This window comes from Oncorhynchus tshawytscha, linkage group LG05 (genome assembly GCF_018296145.1).
Source record: "Oncorhynchus tshawytscha isolate Ot180627B linkage group LG05, Otsh_v2.0, whole genome shotgun sequence".
Taxonomy (NCBI): Eukaryota; Metazoa; Chordata; class Actinopteri; order Salmoniformes; family Salmonidae; genus Oncorhynchus; species Oncorhynchus tshawytscha.
In genome coordinates, this window is record NC_056433.1 from 83,738,349 (window position 1) to 83,756,688 (window position 18,340).

General features: G+C 44.3%; 1 protein-coding gene across 5 annotated transcripts in view; it reads left to right on the forward strand.

The window, feature by feature from the left end:
- rxrgb (retinoid X receptor, gamma b) overlaps positions 1–2,268 on the forward strand; it is an 81,949-nt gene extending 79,681 nt beyond the window's left edge. For all 5 annotated transcript variants that reach the window (XM_042322563.1, XM_042322561.1, XM_042322562.1 and 2 more), the window contains exon 9: positions 1,736–2,268. In XM_042322563.1, coding sequence (XP_042178497.1) covers positions 1,736–1,883 — 148 coding nt within the window. In that variant the 3' untranslated portion in view covers positions 1,884–2,268. The remainder of the gene's footprint in view (positions 1–1,735) is intronic.
- Positions 2,269–18,340: the final 16,072 nt, after the last annotated feature.

Consider the following 18,340-nt stretch of genomic DNA (forward strand, 5'->3'; position numbering starts at 1 on the left):
ACAGACCGAACACATCCCAATACAATCTGATTGTAATTGACCCCACCCTTGCTACAGACGGACACATCCCAATACAATCTGATTGTAATTAACCCCAACCTTGCTACAGACCGAACACATCTCAATACAATCTGATTGTAATTGACCCCACCCTTGCTACAGACGGGACACATCCCAATACAATCTGATTGTAATTGACCCCAACCTTGCTACAGACCGAACACATCTCAATACAATCTGATTGTAATTGACCCCAACCCTTGCTACAGACCGGACACATCCCAATACAATCTGATTGTAATTAACCCCAACCTTGCTACAGACCGAACACATCTCAATACAATCTGATTGTAATTGACCCCACCCTTGCTACAGACGGGACACATCCCAATACAATCTGATTGTAATTGACCCCAACCTTGCTACAGACCGAACACATCCCAATACAATCTGATTGTAATTGACCCCAACCTTGCTACAGACCGAACACATCCCAATACAATCTGATTGTAATTGACCCCAACCTTGCTACAGACCGAACACATCCCAATACAATCTGATTGTAATTGACCCCAACCTTGCTACAGACCGAACACATCCCAATATAATCTGATTGTAATTGACCCCAACCTTGCTACAGACCGAACACATCCCAATACAATCTGATTGTAATTGACCCCAACCTTGCTACAGACCGAACACATCCCAATACAATCTGATTGTAATTGACCCCACCCTTGCTACAGACGGACACATCCCAATACAATCTGATTGTAATTGACCCCAACCTTGCTACAGACCGGTAATTGACCCCACCCACCCTCCCAATGATTGTAATTGACTACAGACGGGACACATCCCAATACAATCTGATTGTAATTGACCCCAACCTTGCTACAGACCGAACACATCCCAATACAATCTGATTGTAATTGACCCCAACCTTGCTACAGACCGAACACATCCCAATACAATCTGATTGTAATTGACCCCTTGCTACAGACCTTCCCAATACAATCTGATTGTAATTGACCCCAACCTTGCTACAGACCGAACACATCCCAATACAATCTGATTGTAATTGACCCCCTTGCTAAGACCACATCCCAATACAATCTGATTGTAATACAGCTACAGACCGAACACATCCCAATACAATCTGATTGTAATTGACCCCAACCTTGCTACAGACGGGACACATCCCAATACAATCTGATTGTAATTGACCCCAACCTTGCTACAGACGGACACATCCCAATACAATCTGATTGTAATTGACCCCAACCTTGCTACAGACCGAACACATCTCAATACAATCTGATTGTAATTGACCCCAACCTTGCTACAGACCGAACACATCCCAATACAATCTGATTGTAATTGACCCCAACCTTGCTACAGACCGAACACATCCCAATACAATCTGATCACTGCCCTTGTCTCATTGGAATTGACCACTTATTTTAAAGAAATTGTTTTCCTTTTAATATTGTGGCCACCTATCGGGCACTCTCACTTATCTGTGGTCATGAGGAAAAAGGTACAGGAAAGTGAGCCATTCCTTGAAAAAAGAACAATGAGCAAAGAAAGAATATTGTGACATAATAATGATACTATGACATAATAATGATAATATTATGACATAATAATGATACTATGACATAATAATGATAATATTACGACATGGTCATAGCCAGGTTTAATCTTTATTTCTTGTGACTCTCCCTCCTTCTAGGTTTGCTAAACTGTTGCTGCGTCTCCCCGCCCTGCGCTCCATAGGCCTCAAGTGTTTGGAGCACCTGTTTTTCTTCAAGCTGATAGGAGACACGCCCATAGACACCTTTCTCATGGAGATGCTCGAAGCGCCACACCAAATCACATGACACGAGTCCCACTTCCCTCTGTATATACTCCCACAATGTAATTGCTACGAAGATGAAACTTGATTCGAGTTGTAAAACAGATGTATTTTGTACAAAGAACAAATGATTATTAATGTCAACAATGTGTGTTTTTTGGGGGGTACGAGGAACGTCCTGTTTAAGAGAGTGGAATGGGGTGTAAAAAAAAATACTCTGTTAAAACACAATTCTAATCAAATTTTGTAAATAGATAATTTCAGGTATCCATTTTAAAAGCAACCCAAAGCAATATTGAAAATAATATTTTATTAAAAGATGAATTGTATAACACTGAAAACCGTCCCTAAGTTTCTAAAAAAAAACAATTTTTAGAATTCTTCCAGAATAAAATAATATACAATTTGGATTTTTCGGAATAGTTTTGTTTGTGATGTTTCTCATGCCTTTTCACAATGATTAAACAGACTAGGTGGTACCATATATCACACATTCATATAGAGTCCGGTCCAAAATTATTGGCACCCTTGATAAATACTGAGCTATATTGTATGTAGCAAAAAATATATAACAATTATATAATTTATACTAATACATTCCTCAGCTAAATAGATTTCGTTTAACAAGTAACACAAAAAAGTTCTCTAAAAGACTGGTCAAAATCATTGGCACCCCTTACGAGGATAATGACACTGAGCTTTTTTCTAAAATGTTTTATGCGATTGGAGAACACATTGGGATCTTAGACCAGATTTCCTCCATACAGTATCTTTCTAGATTCTTGATATCCTTCTGTCCTCATGAACTGCCCTCTTCAATTCAAACCACAGGTTTTCAATGGGGTTCAAGTCCGGAGATTGAGATGGCCATTGCAAAATGTTGATTTTGGGGTCAATGAACCATTTCTTTCTGGATCTTTATGTGTTATTGTCTTGCTGGAAGATACACTCTTGGCCAAGTTTCAGCCTCCTGGCAGAGGAACCAGGTTTTTGGCTAAAATGGTTCATGATGTTATTGTTCCTTAACAAGGGCCCGAGGACCAGTGGAAGCAAAATAGCCTCATAACATCAAAGCTCCACCACCATATTTTACAGTAGGTTATTCATTTTACCCCCTTTTCGTGGTGTCCAATTGTTCGTAGCTACTATCTTGTCTCATCGCTACAACTCCTGTACGGGCTCGGGAGAGACGAAGGTTGAGAGTCATGCATCCTCCGATACACAACCCAACCAAGCTGCACTGCTTCTTTAACACAGCGCGCATCCAACCCGGAAGCCAGCCGCACCAATGTGTCAGAGGAAACACTGTGCACCTGGCAACCTGGTTAGCGTGCACTGCGCCCGGCCCGCCACAGGAGTCGCTAGTGCGCAATGAGACAAGGATATCCCTACCTATCCTCCCTAACCCGGACGATACTAGGCCAATTGTGCATCGCCCCACAGACCTCCCGGTTTCAGCCGGCTGTGACGGAGCCTGGGCGCGAACCCAGGGTCTCTGGTGGCACAGCTAGGGCTGCGATGCAGTGCCCTAGTCCACAGTGTCCTAGTCCACAGTGCCCTAGTCCACAGTGCCCTAGTCCACAGTGCCCTAGTCCACAGTGCCCTAGTCCACTGCACCACCTGGAAGGCCCCATGCCTCCCGTTTTTGACACCAAGCACCATCGCTGGTGGGCGTGGCCAAATAGCTCTATTTTCAAGTCATCTGACCATAGCACCCCTGGTGGGCGTGGCCAAATAGCTCTATTTTCAAGTCATCTGATCATAGCAGCGCCTGAAGTTCAAATCAAATCAAATCAAATTTTATTTGTCACATACACATGGTTAGCAGATGTTAATGCGAGTGTAGCGAAATGCTTGTGCTTCTAGTTCCGACAATGCAGTAATAACCAACAAGTAATCTAACTAACAATTCCAAAACTACTGTCTTATACACAGTGTAAGGGGATAAAGAATATGTACATAAGGATATATGAATGAGTGATGGTACAGAGCAGCATAGGCAAGATACAGTAGATGGTATCGAGTACAGTATATACATCTGAGATGAGTATGTAAACAAAGTGGCATAGTTAAAGTGGCTAGTGATACATGTATTACATAAGGATGCAGTCGATGATATAGAGTACAGTATATACGTATGCATATGAGATGAATAATGTAGGGTAAGTAACATTATATAAGGTAGCATTGTTTAAAGTGGCTAGTGATATATTTACATCATTTCCCATCAATTCCCATTATTAAAGTGGCTGGAGTTGAGTCAGTGTCAGTGTCAGTGTGTTGGCAGCAGCCACTCAATGTTAGTGGTGGCTGTTTAACAGTCTGATGGCCTTGAGATAGAAGCTGTTTTTCAGTCTCTCGGTCCCAGCTTTGATGCACCTGTACTGACCTCGCCTTCTGGATGATAGCGGGGTGAACAGGCAGTGGCTCGGGTGGTTGATGTCCTTGATGATCTTTATGGCCTTACTGTAACATCGGGTGGTGTAGGTGTCCTGGAGGGCAGGTAGTTTGCCCCCGGTGATGCGTTGTGCAGACCTCACTACCCTCTGGAGAGCCTTACGGTTGTGGGCGGAGCAGTTGCCGTACCAGGCGGTGATACAGCCCGCCAGGATGCTCTCGATTGTGCATCTGTAGAAGTTTGTGAGTGCTTTTGGTGACAAGCCGAATTTCTTCAGCCTTCTGAGGTTGAAGAGGCGCTGCTGCGCCTTCTTCACGATGCTGTCTGTGTGAGTGGACCAATTCAGTTTGTCTGTGATGTGTATGCCAAGGAACTTAAAACTTGCTACCCTCTCCACTACTGTTCCATCGATGTGGATAGGGGGCTGTTCCCTCTGCTGTTTCCTGAAGTCCACAATCATCTCCTTAGTTTTGTTGACGTTGAGTGTGAGGTTATTTTCCTGACACCACACTCCGAGGGCCCTCACCTCCTCCCTGTAGGCCGTCTCGTCGTTGTTGGTAATCAAGCCTACCACTGTTGTGTCGTCCGCAAACTTGATGATTGAGTTGGAGGCGTGCGTGGCCACGCAGTCGTGGGTGAACAGGGAGTACAGGAGAGGGCTCAGAACGCACCCTTGTGGGGCCCCAGTGTTGAGGATCAGCGGGGTGGAGATGTTGTTGCCTACCCTCACCACCTGGGGGCGGCCCGTCAGGAAGTCCAGTACCCAGTTGCACAGGGCGGGGTCGAGACCCAGGGTCTCGAGCTTGATGACGAGCTTGGAGGGTACTATGGTGTTGAATGCCGAGCTGTAGTCGATGAACAGCATTCTCACATAGGTATTCCTCTTGTCCAGATGGGTTAGGGTAGTGTGCAGTGTGGTTGAGATTGCATCGTCTGTGGACCTATTTGGGCGGTAAGCAAATTGGAGTGGGTCTAGGGTGTCAGGTAGGGTGGAGGTGATATGGTCCTTGACTAGTCTCTCAAAGCACTTCATGATGACGGATGTGAGTGCTACGGGCGGTAGTCGTTTAGCTCAGTTACCTTAGCTTTCTTGGGAACAGGAACAATGGTGGCCCTCTTGAAGCATGTGGGAACAGCAGACTGGTATAGGGATTGATTGAATATGTCCGTAAACACACCGGCCAGCTGGTCTGCGCATGCTCTGAGGGCGCGGCTGGGGATGCCGTCTGGGCCTGCAGCCTTGCGAGGGTTAACACGTTTACGTTGTTTTCGTTGCAGGCCGTGTCAGTGGCACTGTATTGTCTAAATGGCACAGGCACTTGGATTGGAATGGTACTATGGTCAGATGATCAACAAAGATTATAGTTCATTGACCACACAAATCAACATCTCAGACTCCGGACTTGAACCCCATTGAAAACCTGTGGTTTGAATTGAAGAGGGCAGCTCATGAGGACAGACCGAAGGATATGGAAAGAATCTGTATGGAGGAAATCTGGTCTAAGATCCCAATGTGTTCTCTCATCTCATTAAACATAAACAGTTCATAAAAAGGCTTAGTGTCGTTATCCTCGCAAGGGGAGGATGCTGGAATATTTAAATCTCTTTGCAAGGGGAGGATGCTGGAATATTTAAATCTCTTTGCAAGGGGAGGATGCTGGAATATTTAAATCTCTTTGCAAGGGGAGGATGCTGGAATATTTAAATCTCTTTGCAAGGGGAGGATGCTGGAATATTTAAATCTCTTTGCAAGGGGAGGATGCTGGAATATTTAAATCTCTTTGCAAGGGGAGGATGCTGGAATATTTAAATCTCTTTGAGAGATTTATTTAACAAAATCTCTTTCTCTGAGCAATTCTATTCGTGTAAAAGTATATATATATTTAGCATATAATAATATAGCTTAGTATTTATTTTATTCTGTATTTTTTTTGCTCATCTTTATCAAGGGTACAAATTATTTTGGAACTGACTTTGTGGTTTTACATCAATCAATGTAGGTTTACCCAGGTACGGCCATCTGTAGTACACTACTGCGTCTGAATGTCTTGTTTCCTTCAATGAGCCACTACAGGTCGTGAGTAGATCTACTGTATGTAGCCCTACCGGTAGTTCTCATCGCTAGTGGGGCATTTAAGCCCCGAACAGCGCCTGACAGGCAGCCCTGTCTTCCAGGATGCATTCAGCCCCAAAGACCAGAGCCAATCTCATGCAAGGAACGACAAGCTGTCGAGTCACATTCAAACACATTCAGACAGAAAGCTTAAGCCTTGAGGGGAAAAGGTAATATGGCTAGCCTCTTTCAAAATTAAGGCAACTTTATAATGATACTAAGACTGATTTGTTGTAGATTAGCAATATTTTGTGTTCGTTAGCTAGCTTGCTGGCAGGGCTGCAAACAAGCTCACTTGGCAAGCTAGTCTTGTGAGCTACCTAGCTAGTTAGCTACTGTAGCTAGCTAGTTATCTATGCTAGTTGTTATCTTGCAAAACTGATATGCTTATAATTATAGGGGACACTTCATGTTTTGTGGATAATATTTACATTTACAGAGCTCCATTCCTGACATGCGGATCAGATTAGCTTTCAGCCTCAGAGCTTGATCAGATACAATAGCAGCCTCAGAGGCTGATAAGTCAAGATGCTGCCTTGTACAGTAGGCTGTTTCATGAGAAAAGCTCCTTGCAGGCATATTAACAGTCAAAGTGTCTTATAGGCTAATGCATATGATCCAGTGGGATCTATTCCCGCAAGGCTGATCAGATTCAATAGCAGCCTCAGAAGCTGATAAGTCAGCATGCTGCCTTGTTGGCTGTTTTAATGAGAGCATGTTTTGTCCATCTATATGAATGGGGCCAAGACAGATACCTGACCTTAATTGTAGTCATTCTTCAATCAATGATTGGATGTAATTACTTTGTTTCACTGATGTTTCTGTCTTTATCATATAACTGTGTGATGGTTGACTGTGACATTAAAGAAAAGAAGGCAATCGAATCAGTCTTCCCACAGTCTGCAGTGTTGCTTTGCTGGTTCCATGAAGCCTATTACAAGTAGGTATTATGAAGCTAACAGCCTCCTTTCAAAATTCAGCGTCACAATGATTAGTTAAAATATTTACATATGAACATGCTTGCCAGGCTAATTTCTAGGCTAACTGGTTTACATAACACTACAGTGGTGCTAACTGGTTTACATAACACTACAATGGTGCTAACTGGTTTACATAAGACTACAGTGGTCACAATTGAAAAAGTTGTTTACTCCCGGCCAAAAAGTAGACATAACAAGAAGGTTGCTGAGGGAATGACGGCTCATGATAATGGCTGGAATGGAGTGTGTAATGACTGGAATGTGTAATGACTGGAATGGAGTGTGTAATGGCTGGAATGGAGTATAATGGCTGGAATGGAGTGTGTAATGACTGGAATGGAGTGTGTAATGACTGGAATGGAGTGTGTAATGACTGGAATGGAGTGTGTAATGACTGGAATGGAGTATAAATGGAGTGTGTAATGACTGGAATGGAGTGTAATGGCTGGAATGGAGTAATGACTGGAATGGAGTTCGTAATGACTGGAATGGAGTGTGTAATGACTGGAATGGCGTGTGTAATGACTGGAATGGAGTGTGTAATGGCTGTGGAGTAATGACTGGAATGGAGTGTGTAATGACTGGAATAGAGTGTGTAATGACTGGAAGGGAGTTGTAATGACTGGAATGGAGTATGTACTGACTGGAATGGAGTGTAATAACTGGAATGGAGTATAATGGCTGGAATGGAGTGTGTAATGACTGGAATGGAGTGTGTAATGACTGGAATGGAGTGTGTAATGACTGGAATGGAGTATAATGGCTGGAATGGAGTGTGTAATGACTGGAATGGAGTGTAATGGCTGGAATGGAGTGTGTAATGACTGGAATGGAGTGTGTAATGACTGGAATGGAGTGTGTAATGACTGGAATGGAGTGTGTAATGACTGGAATGGAGTGTGTAATGACTGGAATGGAGTGTGTAATAGCTGGAATGGAGTGTGTAATGGCTGGAATGGAGTGTGTAATGACTGGAATGGAGTGTAATGGCTGGAATGGAGTGTGTAATGACTGGAATGGAGTTGTAATGACTGGAATGGAGTGTGTAATGACTGGAATGGAGTATGTACTGACTGGAATGGAGTGTGTAATGACTGGAATGGAGTGTGTAATGACTGGAATGGAGTATAATGGCTGGAATGGAGTGTGTAATGACTGGAATGGAGTGTGTAATGACTGGAATGGAGTGTAATGGCTGGAATGGAGTGTGCAATGACTGGAATGGAGTGTGTAATGACTGGAATGGAGTATAATGGCTGGAATGGAGTGTGTAATGACTGGAATGGAGTGTAATGGCTGGAATGGAGTGTGCAATGACTGGAATGGAGTGTGTAATGACTGGAATGGAGTTCGTAATGACTGGAATGGAGTGTGTAATGACTGGAATGGAGTGTGTAATGACTGGAATGGAGTATAATGGCTGGAATGGAGTGTGTAATGACTGGAATGGAGTGTGTAATTACTGGAATGGAGTATAATGGCTGGAATGGAGTGTGTAATGACTGGAATGGAGTGTGTAATTACTGGAATGGAGTATAATGGCTGGAATGGAGTGTGTAATGACTGGAATGGAGTGTGTAATGACTGGAATGGAGTGTGTAATGACTGGAATGGAGTGTGTAATGACTGGAATGGAGTGTGTAATGACTGGAATGGAGTGTGTAATAGCTGGAATGGAGTGTGTAATGACTGGAATGGAGTTGTAATGACTGGAATGGAGTTGTAATGACTGTAATGGAGTGTGTAATGACTGGAATGGAGTGTGTAATGACTGGAATGGAGTGTGTAATGACTGGAATGGAGTGTGTAATGACTGGAATGGAGTGTGTAATGACTGGAATGGAGTGTGTAATGACTGGAATGGAGTGTGTAATGACTGGAATGGAGTTGTAATGACTGGAATGACTGGAATGGAGTGTGTAATGACTGGAATGGAGTGTGTAATGACTGGAATGGAGTTCGTAATGACTGGAATGGAGTGTGTAATGACTGGAATGGAGTGTGTAATGACTGGAATGGAGTATAATGGCTGGAATGGAGTGTGTAATGACTGGAATGGAGTGTGTAATGACTGGAATGGAGTGTGTAATTACTGGAATGGAGTATAATGGCTGGAATGGAGTGTGTAATGACTGGAATGGAGTGTGTAATTACTGGAATGGAGTATAATGGCTGGAATGGAGTGTGTAATGACTGGAATGGAGTGTGTAATGACTGGAATGGAGTGTGTAATGACTGGAATGGAGTGTGTAATGACTGGAATGGAGTGTGACTGGAATGGAGTGTAATAGCTGGAATGGAGTATAATGGCTGGAATGGAGTGTGTAATGACTGGAATGGAGTGTGTAATTACTGGAATGGAGTATAATGGCTGGAATGGAGTGTGTAATGACTGGAATGGAGTGTGTAATGACTGGAATGGAGTGTGTAATGACTGGAATGGAGTGTGTAATGACTGGAATGGAGTGTGTAATGACTGGAATGGAGTGTGTAATAGCTGGAATGGAGTGTGTAATGGCTGGAATGGAGTGTGTAATGACTGGAATGGAGTGTGTAATGACTGGAATGGAGTGTGTAATGACTGGAATGGAGTGTGTAATGACTGGAATGGAGTTGTAATGACTGGAATGGAGTTGTAATGACTGGAATGGAGTGTGTAATGACTGGAATGGACTGTGTAATGACTGGAATGGAGTGTGTAATGACTGGAATGGAGTTGTAATGACTGGAATGGAGTGTGTAATGACTGGAATGGAGTGTAATGGCTGGAATGGAGTGAAGTGATTGGTATCAAACACATGAACACCATATGTGTTTGATACCATTCCAGACATCGTTATGACCCGTCCTCCCCTCAGCAGTCTCCTCTGCTAAGAAGGGTATAAAATCCTAACTGAAATGTCATTTTCACTCAAAGGCTGTACACCGTTGGCTTTAATAAGACAAGACAGGGTCAGGCTTAGGTATCCATCAGCAGGGAACGCTGTGTTAAGAGGAATGATGTCTCTGAAGCATAACAGTACATTAAGCTACGCATCTGATGTTGTCTAACATAATTTTGTTTCAATTTAACGGTATATCTCTTAGTCCTAATGTAAACATAACGGTAGCCCTGCCACATGATGCTGAGGAATGAAGTTGGAGAAATGTTGACCTATAAATGTTTTCTAGGTGGTAAACTTTCTGCCCGAGGGGGAGGGGCCTGAGGTGGAGCAGAGGGTCGAGGTAAACGTTCTGCCTGAGGGGGAGGGGCCTAAGGTGGAGCAGAGGGTTGAGGTAAACATTCTGCCTGAGGGGAGGGGCCTGAGGTGGAGCGGAGGGGTGAGAGGTAAACTTTCTGCCCGAGGGGAGGGGCCTGAGGTGGAGCAGAGGGGTGAGGTAAATGTTCTGCCCGAGGGGAGGGGCTTGAGGTGGAGCAGAGGGGTGAGGTAAACGTTCTGCCTGAGGTGGAGCAGAGGGGTGAGGTAAACGTTCTGCCCGAGGGGAGGGGCCTGAGGTGGAGCAGAGGGGTGAGGTAAACTTTCTGCCCGAGGGGAGGGGCCTGAGGTGGAGCAGAGGGGTGAAGTAAACGTTCTGCCTGAGCGGGAGGGGCCTGAGGTGGAGCAGAGGGGTGAGAGGTAAATGCTCTGCCCGAGGGGGAGGGGCCTGAAAGGTAAACGTTCTGCCCGAGGGGGGGGTCTTGTTAGAGGCAAAGGTTGTGTGTCCTACGGAACACAACCCAGCCAAGCCGCACTGCTTCTTGACACAACGCCTGCTTAACCCAGAAGCACCAATGTGTCAGAGGAAACACCTGGTGACCATGTCTGCGTGCGTTGCGCCCGGCCCGCCACAGGAGTTGCTAGTGCGCGATGGGTCAAGGGCATCTCTGCCGGCCAAACCCTACCCTAACCCGGACAACGCTGGGCCAAACCCTCCCCATAACCCGGACGACGCTGGGCCAATTGTGCACCGCCCCATGGGTCTCCCGGTCACGGCCGGCTGCGACACAGCCTGGACTCGAACCAGGATCTCTAGTGGCACATTGCAATGCAGTGCCTTAGACCACTGCGCCACTTGGTAGGCTAAACTGTGGAACTTGACCTTTGGCAGGACCCATAAATGGATAAACAATTTGGCATTTTATTTGTGTTAAAGTTGATGTTTGCATTCTTGTTCATATTTGACATTTCATCCACTAGAATGTGAAGGCGGCGTCTGTGGAGGAAGAGGAAGAGGACAGCCGCTTCTCCAGTCTGCCAATGTCTAGAAGCAATGAAAACAATCTATTAGAATCCTATCTTATTCCGCAAACACGCCTTATGGTCATATGTCTTGTCGTGCTTCTCTTCGGGTTTATGTCCTCGCCACAAACCCAGACCACCCTGAGGACTCTCTGCTTTAGCTGTGGGGAGATCACTTCTCTGAGCAAGACTACAAAGGATTCCCCCTGTTAACATTAGTCTCCTGGTGAAATGGAGTGCACTTTATTCATTATTATTATTTAAGCACTGTTGTTGTTTTGTTGTTGTTGTTGCTATTCCAACACACTGGTTCTTGTGTACATGCTGGTGATATTTCTCCTCCCCGCATGTGTGTTCTGATAGGAACACTGTGGAGGCAACGTTGAATTAGACCTGTGACAATAGATGCATTACTGAAGATGATGGCTCGGTCTCGTCTTACTTTGTTCCCTATTCAGGACACGACAGACCAACACTAACGTCGGCCATTGAAACAGCAGTGGCACAGCCTCACAGACCTGTTATACATGATGTCCCTCAGTGATGACTTCATAGATGTATAGTCTGACCAGTTCCAGTTAGGGCTGTTTTACATGATGTCCCTCAGTGATGACTTCATAGATGTATAGTCTGACCAGTTCCAGTTAGGGCTGTTTTACATGATGTCCCTCAGTGATGACTTCATAGATGTATAGTCTGACCAGTTCCAGTTAGGGCTGTTTTACATGATGTCCCTCAGTGATGACTTCATAGATGTATAGTCTGACCAGTTCCAGTTAGGGCTGTTTTATGTCCCTCATGATGTCCCTCAGTGATGACTTCATAGATGTATAGTCTGACCAGTTCCAGTTAGGGCTGTTTTACATGATGTCCCTCAGTGATAACCTCACACTCAACGTCAACAAAACTAAGGAGATGATTGTGGACTTCAGTAAACAGCAGAGGGAACACCCCCCTATCCACATCGATGGAACAGTAGTGGAGAGGGTAGCAAGTTTTAAGTTCCTCGGCATACACATCACAGACAAACTGAATTGGTCCACTCACACAGACAGCATCGTGAAGAAGGCGCAGCAGCGCCTCTTCAACCTCAGGAGGCTGAAGAAATTTGGCTTGTCACCAAAAGCACTCACAAACTTCTACAGATGCACAATCGAGAGCATCCTGGCGGGCTGTATCACCGCCTGGTACGGCAACTGCTCCGCCCACAACCGTAAGGCTCTCCAGAGGGTAGTGAGGTCTGCACAACGCATCACCGGGGCAAACTACCTGCCCTCCAGGACACCTACACCACCCGATGTTACAGGAAGGCCATAAAGATCATCAAGGACATCAACCACCCGAGCCACTGCCTGTTCACCCCGCTATCATCCAGAAGGTGAGGTCAGTACAGGTGCATCAAAGCTGGGACCGAGAGACTGAAAAACAGCTTCTATCTCAAGGCCATCAGACTGTTAATCAGCCACCACTAACATTGAGTGGCTGCTGCCAACACACTGACACTGACACTGACTCAACTCCAGCCACTTTAATAATGGGAATTGATGGGAAAGGATGTAAATATATCACTAGCCACTTTAAACAATGCTACCTTATATAATGTTACTTACCCTACATTATTCATCTCATATGCATACGTATATACTGTACTCTATATCATCGACTGCATCCTTATGTAATACATGTATCACTAGACACTTTAACTATGCCACTTTGTTACATACTCATCTCATATGTATATACTGTACTCGATACCATCTACTGTATCTTGCCTATGCTCCTCTGTACCATCACTCATTCATATATCCTTATGTACATATTCTTTATCCCCTTACACTGTGTATAAGACAGTAGTTTTGGAATTGTTAGTTAGATTACTTGTTGGTTATTACTGCATTGTCGGAACTAGAAGCACAAGCATTTCGCTACACTCGCATTAACATCTGCTAACCATGTGTATGTGACAAATAAAATTTGATTTGATTTGATTTGATGACTTCATAGATGTATAGTCTGACCAGTTCCAGTTAGGGCTGTTTTACATGATGTCCCTCAGTGATGACTTCATAGCTGTATAGTCTGACCAGTTCCAGTTAGGGCTGTTTTACATGATGTCCCTCAGTGATGACTTCATAGATGTATAGTCTGACCAGTTCCAGTTAGGGCTGTTTTATGATGTCCCTGAACTTCATTTATAGTCTGACCAGTTCCAGTTAGGGCTGTTTTTACATGATGTCCCTCAGTGATGACTTCATAGATGTATAGTCCCCAGTTAGGGCTGTTTTACATGATGTCCCTCAGTGATGACTTCATAGATGTACAGCACAGGCTGAACATTTAGGGGGGCTGCATTTTTAGACAGGCACCCTAATTCTGATATTTTGCCCACATTTTTTTGGGGGGGGCTTTTGACCAACCAGATCTTTTGCCAATAATTGGTTCATGAAAATTGTACACAATCAGCAACCACTATCCAGCTCCTGTTCTCAGTTGCTCTAATCTGGTACAATGAAGTGTGATGGTGAGTAGTGAATGGACAGAACAGAACAATCCGGTGGTTCTTGTGTAGCACATGCATGGAACATCGACACGCTTCTATAAATGACACATGTCTGAATCTGGTCCCAAGTAAATAACTGTCGAAGACAATGGTGAGTATAAGTGGGGATATTTTTATTTTAAAAGGCTGCTTTATTCCATGTGCTCTGAATAGATGTTTAGTGCGTGATAATCATGAATGAGATTAGACGGCCCCTTTAGGACCGTCTTGTATGTAAGGCTGATTACTATCTGATTGTATGGTTCATCAAAACAAGTGCAACAATATTTGCAAAGTACAAATTCATTGTTTTCAGTCTATCAAATGACTTAAGTACAGCAGCACAACGAAAAAAGACACCCGAAAAAAGACACCCGAAAAAAGACACCCTAGAAGCTTCACAGGAGACAGAAAGCCAGGGGCACGTTAAGAGAAACACAGCATGCAGAATGCAGAATGAAATGAGAATGTACAATGTGGACAAACCATCTATTATCCAATAGGGTGGCATTGTAGAATGTATTCTATGTACTGCATTTCTATCTGTAGCATTCTGAAAGATGCTCGTAGAAGAGAATACCTCCTACAGTAGACATTTAAACGTGTTAACTCTCTCGAGGCTGCCGGCCCAGAAGAGAATACCTCCTACAGTAGACATTTAAACGTGTTAACTCTCTGCCGAGGCTGTAGACATTTAAACGGCCCAGAAGAAGAGCATACCTCCTACAGTAGACATTTAAACGTGTTAACCCTCTCGAGGCTGCAGGCCCAGAAGAGAATACCTCCTACAGTAGACATTTAAACGTGTTAACCCTCTCGAGGCTGCCGGCCCAGAAGAGCATACCTCCTACAGTAGACATTTAAACGTGTTAACCCTCTCGAGGCTGCAGGCCCAGAAGAGAATACCTCCTACAGTAGACATTTAAACGTGTTAACCCTCTCGAGGCTGCAGGCCCAGAAGAGAATACCTCCTACAGTAGACATTTAAACGTGTTAACTCTCTCGAGGCTGCCGGCCCAGAAGAGCATACCTCCTACAGTAGACATTTAAACGTGTTAACCCTCTCGAGGCGGCCGGCCCAGAAGAGAATACCTCCTACAGTAGACATTTAAACGTGTTAACCCTCTCGAGGCTGCCGGCCCAGAAGAGAATACCTCCTACAGTAGACATTTAAACGTGTTAACCCTCTCGAGGCTGCCGGCCCAGAAGAGAATACCTCCCACAGTAGACATTGTGCTTGTTCTCTAGAGGGATGACTTGAACTTGGCTTTTCACAAATGATTTAATCTACAAAACATCTCAACTTCCAAACAACTGATCCATGAACTGATCCATGTCATACAAAGCTTAAGACATCTGAGAATTGCCTAGCTCAGAAGGACCTCCATCAACAATCAGATTTATATTTTAGTCTTACGGTTCAAGATCAGTATGGGTTGGTGTAACGGATGTGAAACAGCTAGCTTAGTTAGCGGTGGTGCGCGCTAAAAAGCGTTTCAATCGGTGACGTCACTTGCTCTGAGACCTTGAAGTAGTAGTTCCCCTTGCTCTGCAAGGGCTGTGGCTTTTGTGGAGCAACGGGTAACGATGCTTCGTGGATGACTGTTGTTGATGTGTGCAGAGGGTCCCTGGTTCGCGCCCGGGTTTGGGCGAGGGGACGGTCTAAAGTTATACTGTTACATTGGCATCCTTCTACTAGTACGTAAACAATCAAGTAATGAGAGTGTACACCTGAAATGACCCTCTATTCCCACTACTTCTGGTCAGGACTAGTAATGTATTATACAGGGAATAGGGCCATTTTAAGACACTCCCACTTCATGTTAAACTTCTGTTCCATGATAAAAACAGTGAAATATAAACAAGAAGTGTCTTGTTGTAACGATTATCTTCTTCCTCTGACGAGGAGTGTGAAATATCGGACCAATGCGCAGCGTGGTAAGTGTCCATAATGTATTTATTAAACTGAACACAGAATACAAAAACCCAAGAGAAATAAATGAAAACAACTACCCACCCATCATCATAGTGGGAAAACAGGTTGCCTATGTATGGTTCTCAATCAGAGACAACGATTGCCAGCTGCCTCTGATTGGGAACCATACCAGGCCAAACACATAGAAATAGAAAACATAGAACACATAACATAGAATGCCCACCCCAACTCACGCCCTGACCAACCTAAAACAGAGACATAAAAAAAGGAACTAAGGTCAGGACGTGACACTTGTGGCATATTAATTCCAAACGAACCGATAACTCGTCCTTCCCATTCACAATTAGAGACAATCAGATTTCTTCATCAACATCATCCCTTAAATTAACAATAGACTGGACTGGACTGATTCAAGTCAAATAAACCCAGTCCCTCTTAAGAAATTAAGACAAGAATCTCAATTTGCAGGAGCTGAAAGAAAGCTGAACCCCCCTTAGCCTGAGCACTGTAGAGGAATTCTAGCTTTGGGTATGGAGTGCCCGAAGGGACAAAAGGCACACAGTTACACCCAGGGAGAGAGATATGGGACATGCAGATCAAACACAGCAAAAGCCTCAATAGTACTACGTTATTTTATTTTCATTAAAGACCCTGAAGAAGGATTAAGAATGACACAATATACAAGAGTTATTGTATATGCATGCAGTCTGTCCATTCTAATTCGAATAAAGGACTTGTGGGAAACTATTCTAGCACACAAACACAACAGCGTAGAACAGAGCAGTGAGACATACAATGTAAGGAGAGAGAGAGAGAGAGAGAGAGAGAGAGAGAGAGAGAGAGAGAGAAGGGAAATAGATACCATAGTCTCATAAAGTCAACTGATTGTAAAGAACATAGAGGTTTCCATCCTTTGGACACAGTGTGTCTGTTAGGAGAGACATTAAAAAGACAAGGGTTATGTGAAAACCCTTGTAGAACAATGGGACCCACAGAGTAGGAGAGAGTGAGGTTGAGCCCAGAGAAAGGGATTGAGGAGGGGCTATAGGTGGGCTTTCCTTCTGAGTGGCTTTCGGCATGTTTAGGTTGGGCAGGTTGCCTGTGCTGGCTGGGTTGCCTGCGTTCTCTGTGTTGTTGGCTGTGCCTCTGTGGATGCCACTGGGCTCACAGCACACTGGCTGTCTGTCACTGGCCACTACCGTCATGCTGCCTAGAGACCTAGCTAGTCTGGAGCGGCACAGGGAGCTGGCATAGAGGAGGGAAGGGGTTCATTCAGTCAACAAGGAACCATATGCATTAGCCTATAAGGCACTTTGACTGTTAATATGCCTGCATGGAGATTTGCTCATGAAACATCCTACAAGGCAGCATCTAAATGTATCCGCTTCTGAGGCTGCTATTGAATCTTATCAAGGTCTGAGGCTTAAAGCTAATCTGATCAGCCTGTCAGGAATGGAGCTCTGTAAATGTAAATAGTATACACAAAACATGAAGTGTCCCTTATAATTATAAGCATATCAGTTACGCAATATAACAACTAGCAGAGATAACTAGCTAGCTAGCTAACAAGACTGCCTAGCTAACTATTGTTCATCTACAACAAATCAGTCTGATATAATATCAGTGATATATGATTATAAAGTTTCCTTAATTGTGAAAGATGCTAGCCATATGACCTTTTTTCCCTTTAGCTTTCTGGCTTTGTTTGAATGTGGCTCTATGGCTCGTTGTTCATTGCATGTGATTGGCACTGGTCTTGGGGGGCTGCATGCCTGGGAGACAGGCTGCCTGTCAGGCGCTGTTTATGGCTTAAATGCCATACGCGTGTTCGCATCTGTAGAAGCTGACAATGTGCTGTGTGTTGTATTTAAACGATAGAGGAAGGCGTCCAATATAAACTAATATCCAGTGCAAAGAACAGAGGAATGTATAAAGAACAGAATCCTCCGAATTAAGTTGAACGTGGGTGAGATGTGACTGGGAAAGCTTCCGTGATCCTGGTCTCACCACCACCCGTGGGACTCCGGGATGGCTGGCAGGCGAGGTGATACACCCGGCCGGGCCACCGGTGAGCGTTGCCTCTAGGCTACCTGTCGAATTCAGGCGTTTATCTACATTTCTCCAGCTTCGTTTTTGGACGATTTTTATTGTCGATACTGAATTTTGTATGCTCACATTGTAGTAGAATGGAAATATGCGATCATTTCTATGTGACCCCTTTGGCCCAAGGAACAAATGTAGCTATTATTATTTTTAACCATTATTGTTTCGTTTTCATTTCCCGAGAATAGCGATT